Consider the following 26,226-nt stretch of genomic DNA (forward strand, 5'->3'; position numbering starts at 1 on the left):
AAACTTGTGGCACTGTCAAGCATGTGAAGGATGCTTCAGGCACATTAAAGATGAAGTTGAAAAGTGTTTACTTTTAAGCTTCCATTAATAAAACACCATTTTAAGATTCCTATTTTTAAGACAATCAAAAAGAGAAACTTTTGCTAATGGTTTTAAAAATACATTGTAGTTAAAATCTCTTTATAATGGCTCACATTTCAAGGCTTGTTTTTTTGAGAAATCCACACACATAGAGTCCTGGTATCATTGTGTACTAACTCTTGCTTTCATGTCAGTTTAACATAGTCTTCTCTTTTCAATTAGCACTTACAATAAGATGTGGGCAGATGCCCAGAAAGACCTCGACATTCAACTCTGCAAAGAGAGAGGAGAATTCCTCCAGCCAGAGAAGGACCTCGTGAAAGTATTCAAGTTGTTAGCCACTTCCTACATCAAATACATACAAATCTTCCGTCACTTGGAGACAGCCCATGACCAACTTGTTCACCAGCAGAAGCAGGCAGTGATTCGGCAAGTGCTAGATGGGGTGATTGGCCGGATCCTGGAGGTGAAAAGAGAGATGGTGAAGCTGGAGAACTCAGAGTTTCATTACATTGATGATATCCTGGATGATCTAAAGCTTCTCCCGGTACGTCTGCCTCTCTTATGAACAAATTCATAGGAACTTTACCTATCCTGTATTTTAAGGACAGTCACATTTATTTGCAGTCTGTGGAGTTTCACCAAGTGATTTAGCTTCCTTCATGTTCACTAATGTACTGGGTGATCAGTAATTACGGCCTTTTTGTTAAAGATCGGAGTGTATTTGATTTATGATAATCATTATATATTGAAGCAAGATTTTAAAAGCTGATCTGCCTGATCAATATGTTGCATTTCCACTTGTCTGTATCTTTCACTTGTGCATGTCTTAATGTGAAGTCATGTTAGCTTAAACAGCTTCACTATTAATGGCAGCAACTTGACTCTGCCTGGTTTTAGTGTGGGATTAGACAGAAGATGGGCAACTGATAGTGAAGGTACACTCTACTTCTGTCTGCCCTTTACATCACTGTGAATCAGCCTGGTCTCAGGCCTCTTCCAGAGATTACAGGTAATACTAAAAGTTACATAGTCTGGTTTGCTAGTTCATACTACAACAAACTACAAAAGTGAGAAATCTGAGATGTGTCTCATGTTGTAAAAGAGGCAGGAGCTGGAGCATATTCAGCATCCAGGGTTCAGGAATTTCTGATGTAAAAGCAGCCCCCTAACAGACAGCTCACTGAACCAGGAGAATTTGACAATAAGGCAAAATCTTGAAGCTGTGTTCTTAAAGCAGTGAAAAAATAGCTGCAGGAAGGTGGTTACTTCTCTCGCAGACAGCTCCACCTATTGTCAAATTCAGGTACGGCTGCTTTTCTAAAGAAAAATAGTCGGAGCTTTAATTACTGCTGTTTTCACGATACCATTTATAACAGGAGAAATTACCTAAAATCATTATAGCATTATTCTGAGATTTGCAAACGTGTTACTGTTTGCAATTGCATGTGTATTTCGCTCTGCAAATTTAGGGTAGTAATTCCCATGAATTTTCTCCAGCTCTTTACCTTCTATATTAGTCATAGCAGAGAGCTATTTTAAACTGTGAGAAGGCTTACTAGAGAGTATAAACACATCTCCAGGGAAATTGATCTTTCAAATAATATTTTGAAATCATAAAGCACTTTTTGTTGGACTAGATATCTCCAGAGGTCCCTTCCAACCCCAACCATTCTGTGATTCTGTGCTGTGTTCACGAGTTATCAGTAAATCCACAAGCAACAAAAAGTTTGCAAGTCTGAAAAGTCACACTTGACATCTGTTAAAAAAACCAAATTCAAATTCCTGCACCACACCTTAATTTTAAGGCAGCATGACATGCCTACTAGCAAAAGAAAAAACAAGGGACTGAAAATATTTCAGGCTTTTTCAAAGAAAACGTTATTTTTCTCTAGTAGATAGGAATACAGATTTATGGTTTCTTTTAATAAAATAATCATATGTAATTGTTTCCAAAACAAAATTACTAGCCAGTGCTTGACAAATTACTTCTTGTTTCTTAAAGACTCTGTCTAGAAAATATCTCATTTGGAAACAGTCCTTCCTTTCACAGGATTATCACGGGCTAAAATCCAGCATGATTGTGGGCAGAGAACACAACAAAGTCTCATTTTATATCTTATGCCAACATATTACTTACTTTTTGCTATGTCACTATAAGGCCAGACTTCATCTTTCCTTAGTTGTGTGCCTCATTTTTGTACAGTTGCCTTCCAATACTCAGTCACTTCATTTCCTGGGGTAATTATAAAGGTATTTGGATACATAAATCCCATGTGGAGCCAGGAGCGGCTAAAAAGCTGCAAATTTAACTTGAGGATAAACATCACAAACCTAACTTTTCAGTGCTGGGCCCCAAAAAGAGATGATGAGGAGAAACAGGCTCCCTGCTCCCCATCCCTTCCAGCCCCAGTATTATGGCTTTGATCTCATCTTTATAGCCAGTAAGCATCACATTCCAGAGTCACTAGTAATTAAAGCCCAGCTTAGGCTACAGTGACTGACCCACACTCTTGTGGCAGCATAAAAGCTCTGTCATCCTACACCAGCGTGTCCAGACAAACTGCTTGATTTCTTATGCCTAAATACAGACATATTTGTGATCCACCCTAGACTGATTTGCAGTCTTAAAGTACAATGTATAATCATTTCCACCAGCAATCAAGGATGCTGGAAGGTGCAAACAGGGAGCTTAACAAGACAAATATTTAGAAACTTTAGCAGACCAGACCTTTGCGTCATTAAAATCAAAATGGATAAATACAGTCCTACTCAGAAACTTTCTAATGCTGCCATAATAGGGAAGTCTCAGTCCACACAATGTGCAACTGAAGGAACTAGTAATTAAATCTTTAAGTTGGCAGATCAGAGGGGCTGTTTTTGTTTGTCACAGCCTTCCCTGCAAATTCTTGCTCTAGAAATTGGAAGGTCTTCGAGCTCAAAAGCAGCACATTTGCCACGTGCCTGTGTCAAGGCAGAAGTGGTGCCTGTTCTTTACACCCAGCACTTTTCTCTTCTGTATCCATCCAGACCAAAGCTGGCACTGATGCTGCAATGGATCAAGTTAAAGGTTTCCCTAAAGGTCAAAGCCTCTTAGTTTCCATAGCAGACAGAACAGGGTGCTGATAGCACAGCATCAAGTCTTGTACCTCTGTTGGGCTCCTTGGGCAAAAGAACAAAGTGTCCACATATATCTGGGGACAAATTATTGTGTAACTATACTGTGCAACTCCTCATGAATAGCACCACAGGGTAACTACTGCTTGTCTCCGCCATCCCTCCTTCTATCCTCTGGGTAAATAATTTGCTCGAGGAGATATTCTAGATGTTCCTGAAACAGTATAAAGGGAACACAGCACCAGAGCTACGAAAACATTCCCTCTCCCCAAAGAAATAGACTTACAAGTAATTATTCTTGAAGAATTGCCTCCAGTCTTCAGTACAATACCAAGAACAGGTTATGTCACTCTGCAGCAGAGTGTTCCTGTAGAGGAACAAAATTTTGCTTTGGTTCCTTACAATTGTTTAAAAAAAAAAAAAACAAAAAAAACCACAAGACAACAGATCTGTTTTTCATGTTGATTAAACTGAAGAAGTGGGATGATCATACAACCAGCGGTATTCACTTCAGTGGAAATAGTGTTTGAATTTCTGGCAACCCTGCCAAATATTTTAACAGTTTGATAATATAATTGAGCCATTATAAAAAGAAAGATTTCTGGGCTGCCATGGTTCAGAAACTGGGTTGATTTATTTGTTTTTGTTGAATTAGGCCTTAAGTAATTGCAAAGTAAAAGCTCAGCAGTTGTTACAGAGGTGAAATTCCCCAACACTCCAGAATATTCAACAATCTCATTCCAATTTAATTGCTTTCTAAAGGTGTTCAATTAATAAGTAATGCAATTTCAATGCAGTTCTAAAAAGTATCTCATGACTATTTCTTCCTCTAGGAAGACACAGAAGTACCTATCCCAAGGTATTTCATTAAAGAAAAGCTGGAAGTCCTGCAGCAGAGGGAGAAAACCCTTGATCAGATTTTGCTCGATGCTGGATTGCAAATAGAGGTAAGCATACCACATACCTACATAATAACTTCTTTAGGTTATAGCCACATATGTCTGAACACAAGCCACTGAAATTAAAAGTACTTATATAGCACTTAGGAACTAAAAGTCTGTTTATAGATAAGGCATAAAGAAAAAGGAACATTAAATTTTCCTAACAGTATCCAGTCACATCTTGAGCCTGTTTAAGACCAAAATGAATTGACTCTGTTTTACGTGTGTGAGAGTGCCAGAGAAAGGGCAGCACTTTGGCCAAGTTTAGTAGCTGCTTTGTTTGTCTAGCAAGCTTTCATCACGTAATAAGTCCTACTGAAATCAAGTTGGGCTTAAGTTTTACTGAACCAGGATTCCTAACTGAAACAGACAAAACTCAGAGTTCAGGTCAGCACAACTCTTAGCATTCAGTTGTTTATAGCGTCTTAACAATGACTGCAGTCTCTTCTGTACAGCTATAGAGCTGCAGCTGCTAGGAGGAGTAGAAAATTGAATTTTGGCAGAGCAAAAGTCATTACAGAGAAGTACATGAGCACTCCAGTGTTCTGGATTTGATATACTTTTGACCTTCTGGAAATGGCACATTGCCTACAAGCAGTCTTTGCTAACCTCATAAAATATTCAACTGTACCTACACGTCCGGGTGACTTGGATTCACTGACGCTGTAGCCGTCAGAGCACAAGATTACGCATATTACATCTTTAAGCCTTTTTGTTTCCCACAGCTCTGCTCTTTCCAGTGTGGTATCCACTACAGATGAGGCCAGCTGGTGTGCAGCCAGCTCACCTGGGAGCACCAGGCTCTTGCAGGGTCCAGGTCTCTCTTTGCCAGGATGCCACAAGGGAGCCACAGGATGGAATAAACGTGAATAAAATAATCTCACCTAGTCTCAGTCAAGTGCCCTGTGCTGCACTTCCAGTTCAGTCGCTGCTGGGATTGCTGGAGGGTTGTTAGCACTTCTGCATGCATCGTAGCAAACTGTGTATGCCCAGGAAATCCTAACTGCTGTGTTCTTCGGTGTCTGTAGCAGTGCTGTTACAAGCTGTCTAACATAGACCAAAAACAGTGGAGTTCAGAGGAGTCTGCTCTGTAAATCATTGGTCCTATGTCACTCTGTTAGAGAAAGCCCTGCTGAAAGTATAGTACAGTGAGCTCCATACAGTATATGTAGAAGCATTAAATTGTGAACTGTCTCCAATTGGGGGGATTAACATCAAGGACAATAATTCAGCTTTTCCACAGGGAGCATGAACAGGTAAGATTCCTCAGGAGAGAGAAGGGGGAGTCCTTCTCTCCAGCTGTGCTGTTTCCATACATTTTTCCACAAGCCTCTTCTGTTTGGTCTGGACTGACCAGGCCTGCACTAGCTCAGAACAGCATGTCTTCCCATTCAGCAAGAGAGCTGGGATCTAGCAGCTCATCCAGAGACCCATCCCTTCAGAAAACTAAAAGGAAGATTTACCATAGCCTAAGAAATTTTCCTTTTAATAGGACAAAGCCTTATGGTTCTTCATGTCTCTTTTCTCGAATAAATAATGAAGTTCAGCAGAATACATAAGCCATATAGAGCCATTCTTGCTTCCCAACTGTAGCATCAGGCTTTCCTTGTCATACATAAACACATCAGCTTCACTTTCTCGCAGAGGTCCTCAGAAAAAACACATCTCTCAAGATCGCAAACTTTCAAGATATTGCAAGACAGTGCTGAGACAGGAGCCTCTGCAGTTTGTGGCAGGGATTATTTTGTCTTAGAAAGTTTCTGCAAGAAGTTAATTCCTTGTTTCATTTGCTGAGGTGGGCAATTAACAAAACACATAACCCTAATAACTGTGCTTTGTCCATTCCTTTTTGGCTGTGCTGTTGAAGGAATCTGTCGAAGCCATGACACCTGAAGAAGGTGTTAGAATCATCCAGGTTGCAGAACGTGCTCGCCAAGGCCGTCGTCGAGCAGCATTCATGAAGCGAATTTACCTTAAAGAGAAAAAAGAAAAACAACCTAAACTTCAGGTCCAGATGGGTCCAAGTCCAGACGATGCTGCCACTTGCATTCAAAAGGTGAAATATCTGATTTAACAACAGTTCTGGCAAAACCAAATACCAGTGTTTTGTTCAGAAGAACAGCAGTAGACAGAAACACAGCTCATAGGATGGGAAGCATTCTGAAGTGATGGCTTTCACGGTATTTAGCAAGGTAAAATACATCATTTAGGCCACTTCACAAAATGAGACAGGACCCTAGACGTGAGATCAATAGAAACAGTCCTACACTTGAAATGCAAGGTGACTTTATAACCTACATGTTTTTCCATTCTGATTTTTGTGACCTCAGTTGCTCTTTCTGGCATCCCCATGGAATCCAGTGCATCTTAAAAAATTCACTCCTTTTCCTGTGATCTCCAGGAAAAGAGTTCATTCCATATCTTGAAAAGATAAAAGGAGATCACTGCTAAATTCCAGAAAGAGTCCCTTACACATGAATAATTCAAGGCAGTTCAGGCTGATGAAAACAGGAGCTCAGTCTAAATCTGCAGTCTAAACACTTTCTAAAGTCCTGATTCTGTTGTGTTTGGAAGCTAGATGTACCAGCGTGAAGGGATAACAAACCTCAGAATTTGTTTTTTAGAAAAATAGCAGATGGCAACCTGTTAAAGAGTAATAGTTTCGATTGCATATTGTGCCTTTCCTTCCTCTATTTGTTTTTTCCTGTGTCTGCCACAGTAAAGGAAGCTGTAACAAGGCCCATTTATCTCATTAGAGTTTTGTTTACAATTCAGGTTTGGCGTGGATATATCCAACGCAAGAAAACAGAGAAAATGAGAGAAAAGGAAATGATATTTCTGGGGATGGTAAGTAGTGCTGCCAAGAGAATATAAAATGCCACAGTCTGTTTGTTCTTCAGACTTTAGTAATTTAGAAGAAGATGAAAAATTATTTTCTAAGATTCTTCCTATTTTAAAAGGAGTCTCTAAGGAATACAGAACCAAACTGAAGTGATAGATGGCACGGAAGTAGCACAATTTGTCTTCTCCTGCATACTTTCATGCTATATATATATAGTCCTATGTATATGGTAGATGTAGAAACAGGCAGTGTAGAATTTGCCCCAGGTTCCAGGGAATTTGACCCAGGCATGACAGAACAAGGAAATCTTATTAATTTTTAGTTTGTAATTCCAAGACACTTGAGCCGCCTTATTCCTGGAGTAGAATTAAAGCAGCAAAGTCGTCTTCACCCACCTTTTTGCAAGCCACTGCATATGTATGTCAAGAGTAGGGTAAAGGACATTAGAACTGCCATATTAATACATTAATATTTCCATAAGTACACACAAAAATAATAAAAATATTCCTCACATCGTAGTGCAAAAGTACAGGGAAGCGAACATCTGTCTGTGGTCAGATTGCAAGGGGTGAAAAAAAAATAAATGAGAACACCCTTTCCAAAAGGAACCTCTTCCTCCAGCAACTAGAGAAGATACATCTCCTCCCACCAACATCTTCCTTCCTAGCAATTACCTGAGAAAAAGGATCAACCCTTTACAGTTGACACCACCAATTCTTTGGGTACCTTCATTAGGCACTAACAGGCCTTAAGTCTCACAGCTCTTCCAACTCCAGCTACAGCAGCACAGCCCTTGTACCGAGTTCTAGTAAAGCTGCTTCACAGCACCACATGACAGAAACATTCATCACCGCTTCGTATTGGGTAGGTTTATTTATACCTCCATGTTCTGCAGTTCTTAAATGATTCTTTTATAAACTAGTCTTTTCATTTTGAATTCAAACATGTTTTCTGCTTCTCCCAGACAATTTAGATTAGTTTCTTACCCCAGCAATGGAATTGCCCTTAGCAACATCACAGGTTTACGAAAACTAATTGTGCCTATAGCATACATCCGACAAACATGTACCATCAGTTAAGAATGACCTTAAAATCTTATCTTTAGAAAGTAACATGTAAGTTTACCAAAGTCTGGCCATGTTAAATACAGATAACACCTTCTGAATTGTTTTTAATATCCACTGGTCATTAACAGTGAATGAGGCCAGCATAGCTGAACAGAGCTTTGAGTGCCAATTCTGCCTCTGTTTAAGACAGAAAGTTCCCAGAGATTTTAACTAGTGTGGACCTAAAATGGCGAATATATGAGATGTACTGAAGACGAATTAGAAATTATACCTTTTGCCAAACAAGGGATTGTTTCCTATCAAATCCCCGACAGTTTCTGTCAATTCTTAAAACTAGAAAAGAAATCTAAGTCTGGTATCAGTTATTGGAGGGTTCACAGACAAGTGTTCTTTTCATGATGGCCAATGGTAGGAGTAACTGATAACTAGAATATAAATAGCCTAGTTTATGGGGAGGAAATCTATATGATCATAGGGATGAAGGGAATTCAAACCAAACACATATAGTATATTCATTTCCTGACATCCATTTAGGAGCAAGAGAATTGATGTTTGCAACTCCGCACTCAGACTCATTACTCTTTATCAAGTATATAATCAGAGGATGTAAGGAAAAAATCGATACCTCTAAATAAAAAAGTCTGATCATCTTTCTAGTGTTTTTGTATTCCCCATTTGCATTTCCCTCTTCCTTTCATGCTGCATTCCCTTCCATGGTCTCCAAAGGAAGTGAGTGGTAATCAGACATTGGTTCACACTGATAGATAGGCAGCAAGCTCCAAAGGTCAAGTCCCTTTGATGTATGAACATGTCAGCCCTCTAAAAAATGACCACAGATCTTCATGTGTAAATATGTTGAATTTGCTTTTCTAATGCTGCACGACTTAGATAAATAAGAAGACCTAGCCATCCATTACTCCCAAGTCCATCCCAAAGGAGACCCAGCTTTTACTGCAATAAATATAATTTCTCTCACAATTATAGCTGTTTTAAAAATGTCTATGTTATTCTCATATAAAGATGGCTTTACAAAAGGGGCTAGTCCATTTGAAGTTCCGAATAACGATTTTTGGAAAAATTAAATTGTGTTGGCCTAAAAAATACAGAAATACTTGTGAAGACTAAGAATTGGTTAGTTTTACTTAATTCAGTGTTATTTTCTTCACTGTCTACTTGCTTCAGAAAAATTGATGTATCTTTTCTGGAATTTGATTCTGTTTCATCTTTTGCTTGATGACAGAGTAGAAGCCTATGTTCCAGAGATTTTTCTTGGCTCAAAAGTAAAGCCTCATTGTTACTATTATTTATTAAAGCTTAATTGCAGGAACAGCATGATTCCCTCAACACATGTTTTTCTAAATCTTCGATAAATCACAATTTGCAATACTGGTTTAATTTGTAAAGAGAAGCGATCCTTACTAAGAGCACATATATCTTGATAACTGTATCCTGACCTTCCTCACATTGCTGCCACAGTGCTGCTCGCTGGCAGCTCCAGTGTGACCACAAAACCAATGTTCCAGGCATAGGTCTGTTTTTAAACCACACCAACCACACTGATGTTGCAAGAAAACACATTGAATTGTCTTGAAAACACACGTGCGCTGTCCAAACAAACCTGTATTTTCCATGCTCTGAGTATTTTACTGTTACAGCACAATTATACCATTTTTGCAGTTCTTAAACTGATGTGTACTTCTGCTCGTCTGTTTCTGGCATTTATAAATTCCCTGCCATAAACACCCCAGCTAGATATTGCTGTGATTGTTTCATTTTGCTGCAGTTCAAACTGGTGTAACTGGATCTGTGAACTGGGTTTTGGCAACTGCTTTTTCTCAGGGTGGTGCAAAACAACCCAAGTCCAATAATGGCTCCACACTCAGCACCCTCGCTAACAGACTCTTCTAACAGGGAAGACCCTGCAGGGCATTATAATCTCAGAACACGGGCTACTGGAAAGAGAAAAAGCTGTTTCTAACGTAAAATGTTAGGATAAACCGTTTATGTAAGGGTAGGAGGAGCCTAGGAACAAGGAATATAAAAAAGACAAAATCCGTCCCAATTTAGGGACTCAGCCTACTGCTGCAACTTCAAGGCCTTGATCATGTTTTCACTTAACAAGCACAAGTAATCAATCCCATTGGAGCCAAGTGCTGTACATGCCTCAACAGTTTATAGGACTGAGCCCTGCACGCTTTGACCACTCATACGCGTAAAATGCCTTCTTGTCTCACAGAAGCATTTATTGATTTACAGTTGCACTGCTCTAGTCCATAATTTCAGCCCTTACCAAAGAGTTAGTGGTATAATACATGCCAATCTGTCATTTTCTCACCTAGTATTTCCACTATTCTTCCTCCTTCTATATCCCGTTCACGTGAAAGTATCTACGTTGCCTTAAATAAAAATATTGTTCTCCTTACCTCTTTTAAATATACCCTAATTTAGACATGTTATCTTGGTTAATGCTTTTATTTCTATCTGAGAAAACAGTCTGCCAAACATTCCTTGTTCTTTGAATTCTTGAAAAATATAATTCACTTCATCCGATCAGGGAAAAAAAATAAAAAGTATTTCCCAGAATAGCCTTCTGTGTAAACATTATAGGTTGTGGCTAAATAAACATTATATGGGATTTAGCCAACTGCAAACTCCATAAGTAAAATTTAAGACATTTTTTCAGCTCTTGAAAGTGGTCAAACATGGTAGTGTTATACACCAGGCCTGTTTTTATCAAGTATAAGATTAACATGAGTATTGTTTTACTTGCAACCTAGATGATGTTTAGATGTCAGCACAAAGTTACATGTTATTTCACCATGCATACATATGTATCTAAGCAGTGATAACTAATCTGTTCCGTTTTCAATAGAAACTTTAAACCTACTTATTCTTGAAATAGAAAGACACTGGGAAGCAAGAGGCCTGCTAAATAATTTGGCTTTCATTGGCTGGAGTCATACTAACAATGAAATCACTGCCTTTCAGAGTCCAAAACATACTTGCCATATTTAGTAGAAGTTTGACAGCATGCCCAGGTATAGTATCAGAAACAAACATGACCAACATTATATAAACTTACATGGTCGTGAATATATTTTCTCTACTTCAAGTTTTCTTTCATCTTGTTAAAGAGTGCTACCTGCCAATATATTTTGTAAATATAAATCTATAAAACAGCCATTTTCAATATTTTTCTAACAAGGCGTCTTACTTCAAATGCTTTGTTTCAAATGCATATGACAATTACTTTAATTGGCAAAGCCATTGAAGTGAATCATATAGCAGGGAAGCTTTAATGAATGCAATATATTTTGCTTAGTTGTTCCTTTTTTGTGCCTAATTTAGGAATTCAGCCATATAATTGATGCAGCTATCACGATTTGTGTACCATGGAACCTATATAAATACAATCTTCATAAGACAAGAGACCTTTTTAAAATACATTCTTCCTGCAGCCAGACAAAACACATGGAGGAAATGAGAAAGCAAGGACATAGCTAACTCCTATATCAAACTTTTAAAGAGAATTTAGGTCACTGTTTAAAATTCAGTAGAATAACAATCATGAGCGCAGAACAGGGTCGCAGTTACTTAAGTAGTAAATCCCTTTAGTCTACTGGTAAGGAGTTACTTGCCTGTGTAGTTCCAATGTTTAAAACCAAACCAAACCATCTCACTTTCACTGCTGGTGAAAATAAGTGACCGTTAAAAAGATCTAATTTAAAAATACTTACTTTGCTTAGGAAATAAAGTCTTCCAGAGAAGCAAACTATACTACTACTGAAAATAAGCAATCTACAGCAGAATACTACACAACTAGCACATCTATCGAAACATTACGATTAAGGACAATACTCTCCATAGCAGAACGTTTAGTGGAGAAGTCCCATAAAACCATTCAGCGTGTGTTTCAGCTGTTCTGTTTCAGGTCTAATGCAAGAAGCTGTCCTAAATTAAGTACCCAGTAATAAAAGCTGCAGTAAATCTACCTTTCAGACATAAGGCGAATGTTGGCCTTAAACATGAAATAAAACGAAATGTATTTATTTCATTGAAACAAAGACTATCTTTCCCTGTAAGTGTAGTCGTAATGGAACAATTGAAGAGCAGTTAGTTCCACAGCGTGGGGCCTCCTAGATGTAGAACTGTAGCCTTAAGCGTGTTCAGCCAGCCTTCACACCTCTAAGTGTTTTATAATGAACAATAAAGCGGTCTGTGTTGGAAAGAGCTGTTGAGCTGACTAAGCAGAAAGGCGTTTCAAGCTAGGAAAGTGAGATTTGTGCCATCGAGTCCCCAAGTCTACAAGGGAAAGCTTACGGAGACAGTCATCACATTGGCTTACCTGGGAGGCATAAGGAACTTCTTCCTTCCTTCTGCTGGTAGGTCTTCCACTTTCATAAAACCTAAACTCTCTTTTAGGAGGAGAGAAGGAGTAAAGGACAGAAGAATCAAACAACACACTCATCAGCATGCTTGTGACTGATGAGTTGGAATAAAATTCTCCTTTAGACAAATGTCCATTTTGCCGTATTAATTTAAACAAGGATTTTAAAGACAAAGCCCATCAAACATTAGATAAGCATTTTAAGTTAATGGACCATGTAGTCCTATTTTCCCACAAACTCAGGAATCTTAATATTATGTCCTATTTTTACAGCAACATCAATTATTAATATGTATACTTTTGCTGACAGAGGACCACACTAAAAATGTGAGTTTCGTTATCCAGTTCTGGGTCATTAACTGTGAAAAGCTTGTAAATATAATGGTTTATTCACATGGGAAGCCTTCATTAAGATGCATTATTCTACAACTGATGTGGCAGCATTGCATTATCAAGTTCACTGTCTCCATCTAATATTTGTAATTTGTTTCTAAATGAGTTGCTGTTTGTAGGGCAAGTTAACAAATTTGAATTTCACATGGCCAAGGAAATTTCTTGAAGATGGGAAAATGCTTCTTCCCCTGAGGAAAAGCTATTTATTAGTGTCTTACTGTAGAATGCCTCCCTTTGATTCAGAAGCAGAAACATTAGAGGCGCTGAGAGAAGCGATGTTAGAAACAAATTGGCTTTTGTCTTCCTTAACATGCACATTAAGTATAGAGGGCTATAAAAGCAGCACTCATCATATTGTCTCAGTGTAGCTTTTTAGATCTCCAGAACAAGCATGTGGACACACAGAAGGTTGATCAACAATACGGGAAGGCACAGGTCAAAGACTGGCTAGCAGGGAGACATTCCTGCTTGAGCCATTTGAAACCATCTTCTCACACTGACCTTGGCACTTTTTCTGCCACTTCACTACCTATTTTCTCTTGCCGCCTCAGGTGGCCAAAGCTTTTTCAGACCTTCTTTCTTCTAAAGTCTTCTTGACAAGAAAACACAAACTGTACCAGGGCTGTCCCATAGGCTCTGTCTGCATTTGAAGACCCAAGAGTGCTCAAAGATGAATGTAAGGCCCCAGGTTTTGCAGCTATAAAGGCAGGGTTAGGAATGGCTTGAACTCTGAAGCTGGTGAGGTTTAGGATGAGACATACTTTTGTGTTAGAACGAGGACATTGTGGTCAAAAGAGAGCAAACTTAACATAGTGGCTTTCTTTAACTGCAAAGAAAGAAGATGGAAGCAGTATTCTCAGATTTAGATTACCCAGGCTATTCAAAGTTTGTTGGTTTTTTTTGGTTTTATGTTTTTTAAGGTGTTGCAATAGCCTAAAACACTTCATACCATCCTTTGGTTGCCTGAGAACTGTGTTCTTTCCTCACTTTGAGTCTTTTTTTTTTTTTTTTGACAAATGAAAAGCATTTACTGTAACATGCACAACAAATGGTAGAGAACTGACAGCTAAAACTATGGTACAATTACGTCACCTGGACATCTTGCTCTATGTCTTCAGCACCTCCTGCTGCTGAAGTGTCTATTTTTAGGCTATGTTGCTAAATTCACTTTGACAATCATCCTTTTATGTAGTTCATCTTGCTTCCTATCTATGCTCTACCAACCAATTCCTTTTCTTGATCGTTCACACCCTCATGTGCACTTGGATCAGCTCTTATAGACCAGGGAAGCAGTTTTGAAGATGGTGTGCGTTTTACTTGTTAGACTACTCACATGTAAGTTCTCTTGATGTCTCCTTGTTTTCAAGTCTAATTTATTTTTTGTTGAGGTAACCACATTGATTTCAAAGTAGCAGAACAGAAAGTCACATCAGCTGTAATGTTTTACTTAAAAAAAAAAAAAAAAAATCAAATAACTGTGGCATGATTTCCACACTGCCGTTCAGCACTTACCTCCTCTCCCAGACCAGAAGCCAGCCTCAGTTCCTGACATGTTGGCCTCCTGGTCTTCACTTGTAATGAGGGGGCCCTGCATATGTTACACACTAGACGGCCACAAATCTTTCAGGACTCCTCACAACTAGTTCTGCGCTTCATTTCACGCTCTCTGTTGCTCATCTGAGCTGGAGCATGTTATTGCCAGGGCTTTGCACTACAGGAGGAGCCCCTGGTTTGGCAACTGTCTGTCCAGTGCTGGGCCAACTTCAAAGCATGTCATTATTTATTAACCTATCTCTCTGCTACTCGTCTCAATATCTTGCCTGGCAGTGTCGACTCCTGCTCAAATCAATTATCTTTTCATACCTGACATGTCATCCACTCGTGTTGGCTTCTCTACAACGCCTACTGTCCTTCTCCAGCTTATCTGGCTGTCTAGGTCTGAGCCAGCTCCATTTTCCCTGCGATGGAAGCAGTCAAGCAACAGCACATTTCACATCAGCAACAGCCTTTTCCTCTGTCTAAACAAACCCTTTTCCATATGCCTTCATTTCGAAAACATTAATAACAAGAAATCAATAGGATTGGAAAAAAAAGACAGTCAAATGAAAATATGGTCTTACCAACTTCCCCTGTTCTCTTTCATTCCTTTCTATAGTGGGTTATCAAAGGCGAATAGCTAGACTCTTGTTTTTATAAGTTGTTCCTTTACCTTTTGTTTTCTTGTAGTAAAACAGACTTTGGAAAAAAAAAATTAAAAGTAGGAAAGATTTAAAAAAAAAAAAGCTTCTTTTCATAAGCTGTTCTACAAGGTTATGTCTGTACTTTAGTCTTAGGAGTTTAAGTGCAGCTCAAACTAGTATTAGCAGATATATTGATAACTGTATGGTGCTAAGACAGGTAGCTGCACAAATATTTACTCAAGGCTTGGCTAGATTTTGCCAGAGTGTGTTCTGTAGCCTTGTTGCTATCAGGGTTTGAGCCAGCTGGTTTAGAGCTGCCTGGATCGTGTCCACACCAGCTTTGTTGACTCTGGACTCAAGTGTAGATATGGTCTGTATTAATTCACTTAGAGATAAGAATCTTCTGCTTCTGGTCTTGCTCACATGGGAATGTTCTTGCCAGTTCAAACAGTTCTTACCTCATCTGGCTTTGGTACTGATGAAAGATATGCCAATAGTAAATTAGCAGTGACAAGTAGCTGGTCATCAAAGGTTCCCTCAGAACTTGGTGGAGAGCAGTACAGAGGAGGAGCAGAGCACAGGAAAGGTGCAGAGATGGCAAAAAAAGCTCTCCTATTTTTGTTGCATGTACCATCTCGCTCTCCATGTTGTCCTAGTCCCATGTTCACCCACCACTTCCCTTGCTATGGGTCTACCCCTTTGCTGCCTCCTCTGCTAGCTTATTCAGCTCTTCTTTATACCAGGAGACACTTAACCTGAGGAGGCTGAAAAGACAAAAGGGATTATTTTCTGCTTCTCAGAGAGCTGAACTGCTTCATCACAGGATCAGGTGAGTGGCAGAGCCTGTGCAGATGGGAGGGACCACACATGCAGCAGTTAGGGTGAAGGGGGATCTGCCCCTTCCTAGCACCAAGGGGGGATCTGCCCCCACCTAGCTATCTCTCAACATTTCACCATTGAACATTCAGATGTGTCCCGTAGAGGAGCCTGTTTCCTCCACGTCAGCCACAGATCAGTGTCACTAAAGCTGGAGATATCCTTGTGCGCCTAATGCCAAGTTGCCCAGGCTTGAGTATAGATTCTGTCAGTTCCCAAAGGAGATGGGAGGAGAGGCCTTTTGCCCACCCAGGGAGGCATCTTCAACACTCATCACAACCACCTTTGCTCATTGAAATACTTGTTTGGTCCCTTTCTTGCGCTCCCAAAATCCTTTCCATTATCACTTCTCAGATATATTTAACATGAAATGCTAGAAAACGTATTTCAAGATGAAACAGCCCTTCCCCAGGTTCACCTGGTGAACATCTAGTTAGGAAACCTCACAGGTTGTCCTCTGTGCTACAGTAGTATACAAAGACATGGAGGAGTCATGCTGGGTCATCTCTTCAGTAGTAGCCCTAACACCAGTACCTCTGGGTGGTCAAACTCTGGTGGGAACTTCTCAGAAAAGCAGCCATTACTGTAGTGAAGCAAATAGCTGAGTGGGAAACTGGCCAAGTTGCCTTGTGGATCTTGTTTCTAGATCGCAATCTGGGAAGCAAGCCTTGTGGGTCTTCCTCTGGTTTCCAGATGAGCACTGAGAAAACAGCATCACATCTGACTATTCCGAGGTTCACTTAATAAGGCAGACAACAGTGAAATTCAGGTGAAATACAAATAAAGAGTGATAATATTAGCTGTCCCATACTTAAAAATAGGTGTCATGGAAGATTAAGATTGGAAACAGTTGACTGCTGTGGAAACTGAAGCACGAGTGAACATCTCAGGATGAAAGGCAACATTTTGGGTCATATATTCAGAAAGAGAACATATGCAGCTGCTTTTATAAAGCATGCTGCTAATTTTGTTTCCTCCTGAATATTTTCTCACTGGTGGCCTTGACTAATTCCTTTTGCATAGTGCGAGTCACACATCGCAGATGCAAGGAAGGCAGTAAATTGCTTTCCTGAACGGGGCCTCTGCGCTTACTTTGCATAGTGTGCAGTCCTGCTGAGTACTTTCTGAAACGAAATTTGCTTGGCACTTGTTAGTGATTTTTGGAACCTGGTCGAAGCACAGAAAAACACCAAATAACAGATCTTAGATATAAACTGGCGAAACCTTTGATAGAAGTTTTTTTGTCTTCACGGGAGAGCTCTGAAATTAGGACTTGGAGCACACTAGAAAATACATCACCAGAGCAAGAAGAATGTATTACTAGATTAGTCTGAGATGTGCTGATTTAAGGACAATTTCTATACATTCTGAAGGCAGAAAGCCAGAGCAGAATAGTATATTTTATTTTCATACAACCAACAGTCCTAGGCTTTTGTTCACACATGCTGCCACCTATATGTCAGATAGTCACTAACTCTGAGGAGTAAAACACACCATATTACAAAACCAGATTATCATATTTTCTCCTCTTTTATATTCCTAAATCTGATATACACTATCAGACAATATGATCACTGCATCCCAAGTGTGTGGAAAATATTTTGTTCTAAAATTGCAAACAAAACAAAGCTAATTTCCAAGTTAATTTTTAGGATATGCTTTACACTTTCAAAGCAGTAATAGCTCATAAAGCATTGGAAACACCTTAACTATTGCATTTTTTAGTTTGCAATGGTTGAAAAGTTTGAGACCACCCACACAGATGGTATTTTTCATGCTTCTGTATTTGCATACCAGAAAGACTTTCCTTTTTCTCAAAGTACACATGTAAAATCAATCACAAAGCAGAAATTATTGTAAGACTTAGAAGTCCTTCTTGCCAAGGTTATTAAATCATGGGAAACTTGGGGAGCTATGATTTTTTTTTGAGTGTTTGGGGGTTTGTTTATTCTTTTTTGTTGTTGTTGTTGTTCCTCAAGGGAAGTTACTTTCCTAACAGAATATGACCAGCTGCAACAAAATACCAGGAAACCACTGACCAAGCAGTGCATATAAAAAATTAAGTGAACAAATTAAAACAATACTAGCTAATTAAAAAGCACCAATGGGAAGTCCAAACATTTGAAAATTCAATTAAAAAAATCTCTGGCACCCTTCTGACATGGATAAAGTTGGCATTTGCAGAACAGCAGCTTTCTCACCTGTCTCATTGAGATCCCAGGATCCCACGCTGGAAGGGTTGTTTTTGTACATTGCAGTGTGCTTAATTAATGCTGAAACACTAACAATAGACCATTGTGTGCATCCAGGCACTTTTTATGAGCACAGGGTTTGTTCCTGGCTTCCTGCAAATAAATTAAGGCTTAAGCTCAGATTCACTGTCAACCTGGCATGCCAGTTTATATTGAGTTTATTTTAATTCGTACCTTTGGTTTTCTCCTCTTGTCATTTCCAGAGCTTACCTCCTCACCTAGAGACAATGAGCGTTTCGCAGATGCACGCTAGGCAAGTCAATACCCCACAAGATGAGGTCCAGGAGACACAGGAGGAGGTATCCATCAAGGACAAGCTGAGAGAAACAGAGGGGCTCTACATCAAGAAAAACTTCCAGGATGAGATCAGCCAGTGTTTCATTGAGTGCCGGTGAGCAGAGATAAACACTTACCCCTTAGTAAGTCCATTTAACCCAAAGAGCTTGATTCTTACAAATTGCAAAATCCATCTTACAGTGGTGATCCCAATCTCAGCTGGTGATCACTGAGCAGCAGGACCTCTAACTGGGGAAATCAGAATAGTATATCACTCCCTCATAGTCCAGAGGGAGTCAGAGGTGCCCTTTGAAAGGATGACTGCCGCATCAGATTGCTTATTAGCTTGGGCTCCAGCTTCGGAATTATAAGACGCGTAGTTAAAGCTTAGGCACACTGACTTTCTTCCCTGTGTGAATACATAAGGTTTAAGAGAGAGAACACAGTCTTCCATGAGATAGAAGTATAATTCTTTGCTATAACAAACCATATCACATCACCAGGACTGCAGTCCAGGTGCCTGCTGCTGGTATAATCCAGCAGCCACAGGAATCTGAAGTACATTCGTACTTGAGGCCTGACCTTCAAGACACTCCTCCAAATGCAACTTTACTAAAGTAATGCTGCTGATCTCAGTGAAACTTCACGTCTCAGTAGAGTTAAGCACATACTTACACATTTTTAAACTGAGTGCTGACACCTATAGTTCTCTCAGGAAGTTTACCTGAGAGGAAGTTTTGAGACTGGCAATAGGGCAATTGATACTGTAAAGCCTTGTAGAAAGGAATATAGACTGGTTTTATGATAAAAGTGTGGTGGTTGGGCTGGGGGCCTTGGTGTTTTGTGGTTTTTCTGTTTTTTGGTTTTTTTTTTTTTAAACCCGGGATTTACCCCGTCCAGTGGCTTAGCTTGTAAAAGTAAATTGGGAAGCAGCACCCAGAAGTTCCAGGATTTAACAGCAAGGTTTCAGCTGCTCTGCATAAAACTGCTCTGCATAAAACCCTTCCAGTGTTTTTTTCTTGAGCCGCTTAGTGATGTTACAAGGTTCGTATTTGTCTTGTGGACCTCTGTCGTCGTCCATTAATCATTCAGTGTTTTTTCAGTGTACCTGCCTTCAGCATGCAGTTTCCAGTTGGAAACAGCAAATGCATTCTGATGAAATCCTGTTGTACGTATTCCTTGACTACTTTAATAGCGTTTTGGTAGCTACACAACAGGTAGTGCTTGTTTAAAAAAAAAAAAGCAATAATAAAAACAGCACTTTCACATGTTTGCCACAATCTGTTTATCTTCCTTTTTGTATTTTTGCCTCTTACAGACACTTGAGACTCCAGTATATTTTTACCCCCTCTAGCTCTTCTTTAGGAAGAACTAATTGTTTTGCAAAGTTCAGTTATTACAATGCACTTCCCCATTCCCTAAATCCACCCCGTTCCCAGGGCCTGATCTGCACACCTCTTCAGCTGCCTTTCCTGCCGCTCCCTGCAACTCCCAGCGTGTTCTGTGGTACAAAAAGATCTTGTTTCCTTAGCTTAATATTACTCATCTAATAGTAATTCTCTAACATAGGTCAATCGTGTCCAATTAACTTGACTTCAGAGCTTGAGGAGAAATAACTGAAGGACTGCGTAAACCAATAACAGTGTTTCTATAGGAGATTAGCAGAGAACAGTCAGTCTCACAGAGAATAAGACTGAGCCATAAACCTCTTTAAAGACAGTTATAAGACGTTATGAGAAGTAAAATCCATTCCATGGAGACACTTAACAGCAAAGCCGAGCAAGAGCCTAACCAATCCAAAGGGTCATTTGAAGGAAGCTGAAGCCATCGTTCGATCAAGGGAGGTGGAGAGGAATGGCTGAATGAGCAGTTCATTAAAACCCTCACTACCTAATGCATAAGCAACCTCAGTCTCACGTATCTATTAAATACTCTGAAGATGTAAGGTGGAGTGTAAATGCTGAGCTTTCTTATTCAGTAGCCCTTAGAAGTGAAATGGGACCTTGTTGCTGCATTTATATCCCAGATGTGCCCAGGGGCCCAACTGTAGATGAGACTTCAAGGCTATAGGCAGACATAGTCAGTATCCCAGCATACAAATGTGTGATTAAACATGCTATAAGGAGTTATTTAGTTAACCTTTAAGTTGTCTGGTCTGCTCAGGTTTGGTAGTCTTGCATTACATCTAGACTTGAAAATTAGCAAAGAATAAAACAGAAGTTTGACTATAGGCACCACAGTAATTGGTCTTGAATAGCTTCATAGGTATGTTCTTACCAAGCAAGTGATCATATTAAATGTGACTAAGATATACCCACACATGGTGTTAACCGATGACACCACTGCTTATAGACAAGCCTTTAAGTCAGACACCTTGTTCTGCTGCAGCTGGGATAGCCTGAGAAAACAGATCCCCTCCAACCTTGTGGAGTAACCACAGAGCGAGCTGCTTCTCCACCCACCCATCTGAAATGATCAGATATTAAAAATATTAACCAAAAAGCAATTTTAAGCTCAATCAGACCATTTTCATAGAGAACAGCTAAAGAGACCGCACTGCATGTGCAGTTACAGGACATGCCTGGGAGCAAGGTCACCTCTGGTGGCAGAGGGACAGTGACAGACTTGTTGCAGTCAGAGCACCGTGTTTGATCATACTCCCTGTTATTCTCTTTTAAATTAACGTGCAGCATCATCTCCAAAAAACAGTAAGGCGCATTTCCACAAAAGCTGGACAGATTTCACTGATAAAAGCTATTCTGATGATTTAGCGTACATAAAATTCTGCCCCCCAGTGAAGCCAGTGGGAGAGCTGCCATCAGCTTCAGCAAAGGCTGGACATCACCCAATATTATAGTTCATTTGAATCTGGCTAAGTGATGCAGTGATTTATGGGACTGAGAGGAGTCAGAGTGAGCTGTCTGCCATCCTGCTTTTCACAGAAGGCCTCTGTTTAAGTGACCAAAATATTTTTTCCTGCAGACACATTCACTTCCATCCAAAATAGGTTTAAAAAAAAAAAAAAAAGGCAGCAAATTCCTGCACATGGGGAGCACGTGTGTCATGCAGAGCCAAGCTTTCTGTGTGGTGCATGCCAGAGACAGGGCAGAAATAGCAGGAGTTGTGTGCTGCTCCTGCCTGGCCTCCTGAACAATGAGCCAGATCCAAAGTGTCAAGGTTTACATTAATTATTACCTGCCAGGATATATTTTGGCTCTCTGCTAAGCCAGTCTGCGAGATGAACACCTAAATGTAGCTTATAAATTATTCTTTAACTAGGCTTTTTGACAGAGTTTACCATTTTCCATAGTCTATTAAATAAACAGATAGCTAAAGGGAAACAGAAATTCTTTTGAATAAATTTTGCTGTATGTACTTAAAAAAAATAAACCCAAACTTCCATATTTTATTCTTCAATTGGAAAAGGATGTGATAGCAAATACAATTAGCAGGTATTATCTTTCAGCACAGCTGCTACTAGATTACAAAAGCAATAAATAGAGAAATTTAATATGTGCTTATAACAGTTCTTACAAGTATTTACCACTTTCTTTGCACAAGGGAACACAGGCATAGCTTCAGTCATTTCAAGATCCAAAACAGCTTCTTATAAAGGTAGGTGCTAAAAAAAGGCAAAATAAAGCAAAACCCAAAGGAATAGATTAAATATCAGTGTTCCAGTTTCTTATAGCAAACCCACTGCAGAGAAGACAAAATATTTTTGATATAACATTATGCATTTTGCAGCCTTACCTTTCATCGTTCTGTTTGTCTGTATTGGCTTCTGTGGAGCTGTTCTTATCTCTTGCAAATTATTCACAGAACACTTTCTAGATTTCTGTTTGGCCTTGTCCATATGCACCATGCTAGAAAAAAAAAAAAAATAAAGCTTTTTTTGAGAAGCATCATGCAGTATATCCACAGGCCTCCCTGTTTTTCAAGATAGCTAAAAGATTCAGAAAGCAGGAGTACAAATGTTCCAAAATTAACAGTTGCTATGATTATATACATCTGAGTCTGGATTTTAATCACTTCACTCCCACAGATTACATCCATTACATTAACAGAATTTTACATTAAATATAGCAATTATATAGCTGGGGTTTTAATTTCCATTTCCTGTACTATTCCAGACCAGTAATATTGTTCTCTAATTTCACGTTTAGGGGCTTGGACTGCATATGCAAAAACTGTTGTCAATGTCTCCTCCAGTTTACTCATTGTACATAACTACAGTTCACAAATTATGAATCTTCCTCATGGTCATCACTAAAATAAATTTTAAAAAGGGACAGGGAGAAGAGGGGAGAAGAACCGTCTTATTATACAGAGAAATATAGTAGTATCTTTGTCTAAGGAAAGTTGTCTTTGACAGAAATCAATACAAAGGATGAGAAATCAAGATGAGGTTTTTATTACCAGAGATAGCCTCAAGAATCACAGGGGAGAGCCTAATACACAGGCTCTGCTGTAATGTATCTTATGCCCTCTAGCTGTAACAAATTACGCTGTGAATTTCTTGCAGGATTTATATGCCACTGCTCCGTGCTCTGGGGAGCATTTCATCAGTTGCATTGCTGACCTAATAACAGGGGATCTAAGTAATAGCAACTTTTATGTACATTATGTGTTATTCCCACAGATTTGGGGATTGGTTTTCTGGAGGAAGGAGGCGGCAAGGGGTAAATGTGCTTTCCTAATAGGTTTACACTTTACTGATTAGCTTTGAATGATCTTCTTGCTCTGCCTGCTGACTTGAGTACTGTCAGAAAAAGAATTGGCCAAGCTTCGTGGTGAGTGAATGAGACTCCTTCTGAAGCAGGGGGTTCCTGTGCTTTATTTATTCATTTTGAACATTCCTGACAGCCAGCCCAGACTTTGGTGCAGAGGAAAAGAGGAAGAAATAGGAAGTGATCGTGTAATATTTCCCTTTTTCACAAGACTGTTTTGTGAAGCTGAGTTTACTGCCAACATGCCTGTTCTTGGGGCTCCCAAGGTAGCAGGGGGTGGGGAAGGAGGAGGCAGGAGGAAGATGAATGGAGAGAGAGTTTTTGCACTGAAACTCTGCAGAATAGGGAAAGTATTCATTTGTGTCAGGCGCTGCCCGTATCGCATTTCACACTCCGTACACACCGCTTTTTATGAAGTTAATGTTAACGTGCGTGAAAGCTGCCAGACAATCCATCAGCAGCTGGAGTCTTGCCAACAGGACAGAGACAGATGACACCTCAGCAGCACCGAGCTGTGGCACCCCCTCACCTCTGGTTTGAGGAATTGTTGCTCCAAGACCATTCAAATCCATGTTGTTTTTTCAATCCTGTCTGGCTCGTCATATGTGCCCTCAGCCTGCCAGAAGCACTTTTCCAAGTAACCAAGGAGTATGGTCTCTACGCAATATGGCAACAGTTCACAAAACAGCTGATAGGAAAATTGCTTAATAACCAGTTTTAGTGGAATGAACCTCTATGGCAGACAGCTCTCTCAAAGAGCAAGCTCCAGTCTTGGAAATCTTTGGAACACCACCAGCCCTTTAATCACAATCCTCTTTTTCCATACAATGCCCTATTATTCTGGAAAAGACATTCCCTTCTTCCATAACAGCCCTTCAATGGCATTTCTCCTGTAGGAACCTACCAAAAATTGCCTCTCTGGTATCTGGTACTTTATATTCAGCACAGACAGGAGTTACTGCCCACAGAATCCATTTATAGGTGGGTGATGAACAGCTTTCTTTCACCTAATCCATATTGTCAGTACTTGCTTACCCTGTCATCGTTAAAGGATTGTCACACACTCAAAAGCCACTTGTATGCGATATTCCACTTGGGAGCAAAAATCATCAGCCAGAAGCAACCATGAGTTCAATGTAAAAATCATGATGTTATGCAAATGAGGATAAATAAGTGGTTTTCTGCTAATTCCACCATATGAGGATGAGGTGAACTAAATCAGAAAGCGATCTGTTTCTGCACCACAGTTTTCTTCTGTCCTTACCTGTTTTGCTGGAGTTGAATATATCTTCTGTTAAGATTCTTGTACTTAGAGCTGAAAGCCTACCCAAACCAAATTCTTTAGGAAATAGCAGAAAACCAGTAGAAGCTTCTTCTGAATCACTCTGCAGCCAGTCTGGGTTGTGCCTCTTCTCTGAGTCTTCTCATTTTCCTCAGGAGAGCGAAGACAAGCTCTGGATTGTGAAAATGAAGCTCCGAAAGATGGTGGCACTGGCTTGGGTGTCCTCCTCTGCCCGAACACTTCATCTTCCTGCAAAACTACAGAAACATTAATAGAAGAGACAACATCTTTTTTCTCTATCAACAGTTTCATCTCTTTTCTGACAGAGCTAACAACTTCACATTTTGCAAAGGCAGTAATCTCTGTGTCATAACAATTATTGCTGGTGCAAAGTGCCCTCTGAACTCCTTTCTCCGATACCAAAAGGCCGTTCTGCAGAAACAGCTCACAATTAACATCAGTCTCCCTGGACATGGCTCAGCCTGCTCCCGGATGTTTGGCTGTACCGCATGTAAATAGTCAAAGCTAGCTTCAAAATCCAACAGGAACAGCATAGAGCTCTGACAGCAAAACCTGTCCAGGCCCGGCATAAATACCCTGGCAGCCAGACCACGCTGAGCTGCTCGCTGCAAGCAGCCATGGCACAGAGTCTGAGCCAGTTAAAGCACATCTGTGGGAACTAAAATCCTGCCTTTGGGCTCCCGAGTGAGACAACCTCTAAGACTGATTAATTAACGTAATTAGGAGCTGTAAACATTAATGGGTAATGTTCGAGCCTTGCCTAACACATTTGTAAAGCTTCCACTGAGTAGTTATCTACTGACTAATTTTGGCAGATATCTTCAGGGCTGGAGGGAGCAAGGGAATGGAATGCAAATGCATCACTGGCTTACTGGAGGAGTACCAGAGCAAATAGCCCACTGGGTTTCTTTGAACAGAGGGAAAATAAGTTATCATAAACAAGAGGATTGTTTGTGTATGGTGGGAGAGAGTGGAGCCCACGGTTCCGCAACCTGTTTTCCCATTGATTGGAACCAACTACCTAGCTTTGACAGACATTACAAAAACAAATAAACGAAACAACAAAAACACACACAAAACAAAACTACCAAACAAACGAAAAAACCACCACACACCACAAACCTTCATTCATTCTTTCTTGCTTATGAGAATACCACATTGTCCTCTTTTTAAAAGTGTGAAACCCTCTAATTCCAAAGGAGGAACAACTGCTATTAAGTCCATCTGCAGTTAATCTACTTTACTGGGTGTCTGTGGATTTACAAGAGGCAGGGGACACCTTGGGAAGCTTCTGTGCGGTGGCAGAAGTTGCCTACTTCGGTGTGTGCTAAAAATTTATGAGTGTGCTGACATTAATATAGGCGGCTTGATGGCTTTTGGGGGGATCAGTCGGAAGCCCCTGGATTCATATATTTCTCATACTTGGTGAAACACAGATAAATCTTGGTGGCGGGTATCTGAAACGGTAAGACCAGTTGAACTCTGGTGTCACGCCTCCAGAGAGACATTGATAACATCACTAGTTCTGCATTCTAAATCACCACAAACACAGAAATTTCCAGTTTTGTAAGGTTCTGTGAATGTACGGGTCAATTTATGATTGCCACCTCTATACAGTGATTAAAAACATATGCAAAGGACTCTGCTGCTGATCCGGAATTTTGTTCATTGATCTATCAAAAGTTTTAAATAATTAAGGAACAAAAACAAGATTCTTAAAATATTGCAGGTACAAATCAAGCTTCCCAAGGGGTTTTCAACATAACAAGTCATCCTCATGA

General features: G+C 39.9%; 1 protein-coding gene and 1 long non-coding RNA gene across 3 annotated transcripts in view; one reads left to right on the top strand and one right to left on the bottom strand.

Moving 5' to 3' along the window:
• IQCA1 (IQ motif containing with AAA domain 1) overlaps nucleotides 1-26,226 on the top strand; it is a 105,964-nt gene that overhangs the window by 9,825 nt on the left and 69,913 nt on the right. For both annotated transcript variants that reach the window (XM_065840982.2, XM_071811319.1), the window contains exons 2-6: nucleotides 304-628; nucleotides 4,032-4,145; nucleotides 6,007-6,195; nucleotides 6,915-6,986; nucleotides 18,340-18,527. In XM_065840982.2, the coding sequence (XP_065697054.1) occupies nucleotides 304-628; nucleotides 4,032-4,145; nucleotides 6,007-6,195; nucleotides 6,915-6,986; nucleotides 18,340-18,527 (888 nt within the window). The remainder of the gene's footprint in view (nucleotides 1-303; nucleotides 629-4,031; nucleotides 4,146-6,006; nucleotides 6,196-6,914; nucleotides 6,987-18,339; nucleotides 18,528-26,226) is intronic.
• Nucleotides 101-25,059, bottom strand: LOC139828451 (uncharacterized). Its single transcript, XR_011740051.1, has 6 exons — nucleotides 24,407-25,059; nucleotides 22,166-22,278; nucleotides 5,024-6,111; nucleotides 3,485-3,565; nucleotides 2,222-2,317; nucleotides 101-541 (listed from the first exon to the last, which is right to left on the bottom strand). It is a non-coding gene; the product is annotated as an uncharacterized lncRNA (long non-coding RNA).

Source organism: Patagioenas fasciata, chromosome 7, assembly GCF_037038585.1.
Source record: "Patagioenas fasciata isolate bPatFas1 chromosome 7, bPatFas1.hap1, whole genome shotgun sequence".
Taxonomy (NCBI): Eukaryota; Metazoa; Chordata; class Aves; order Columbiformes; family Columbidae; genus Patagioenas; species Patagioenas fasciata.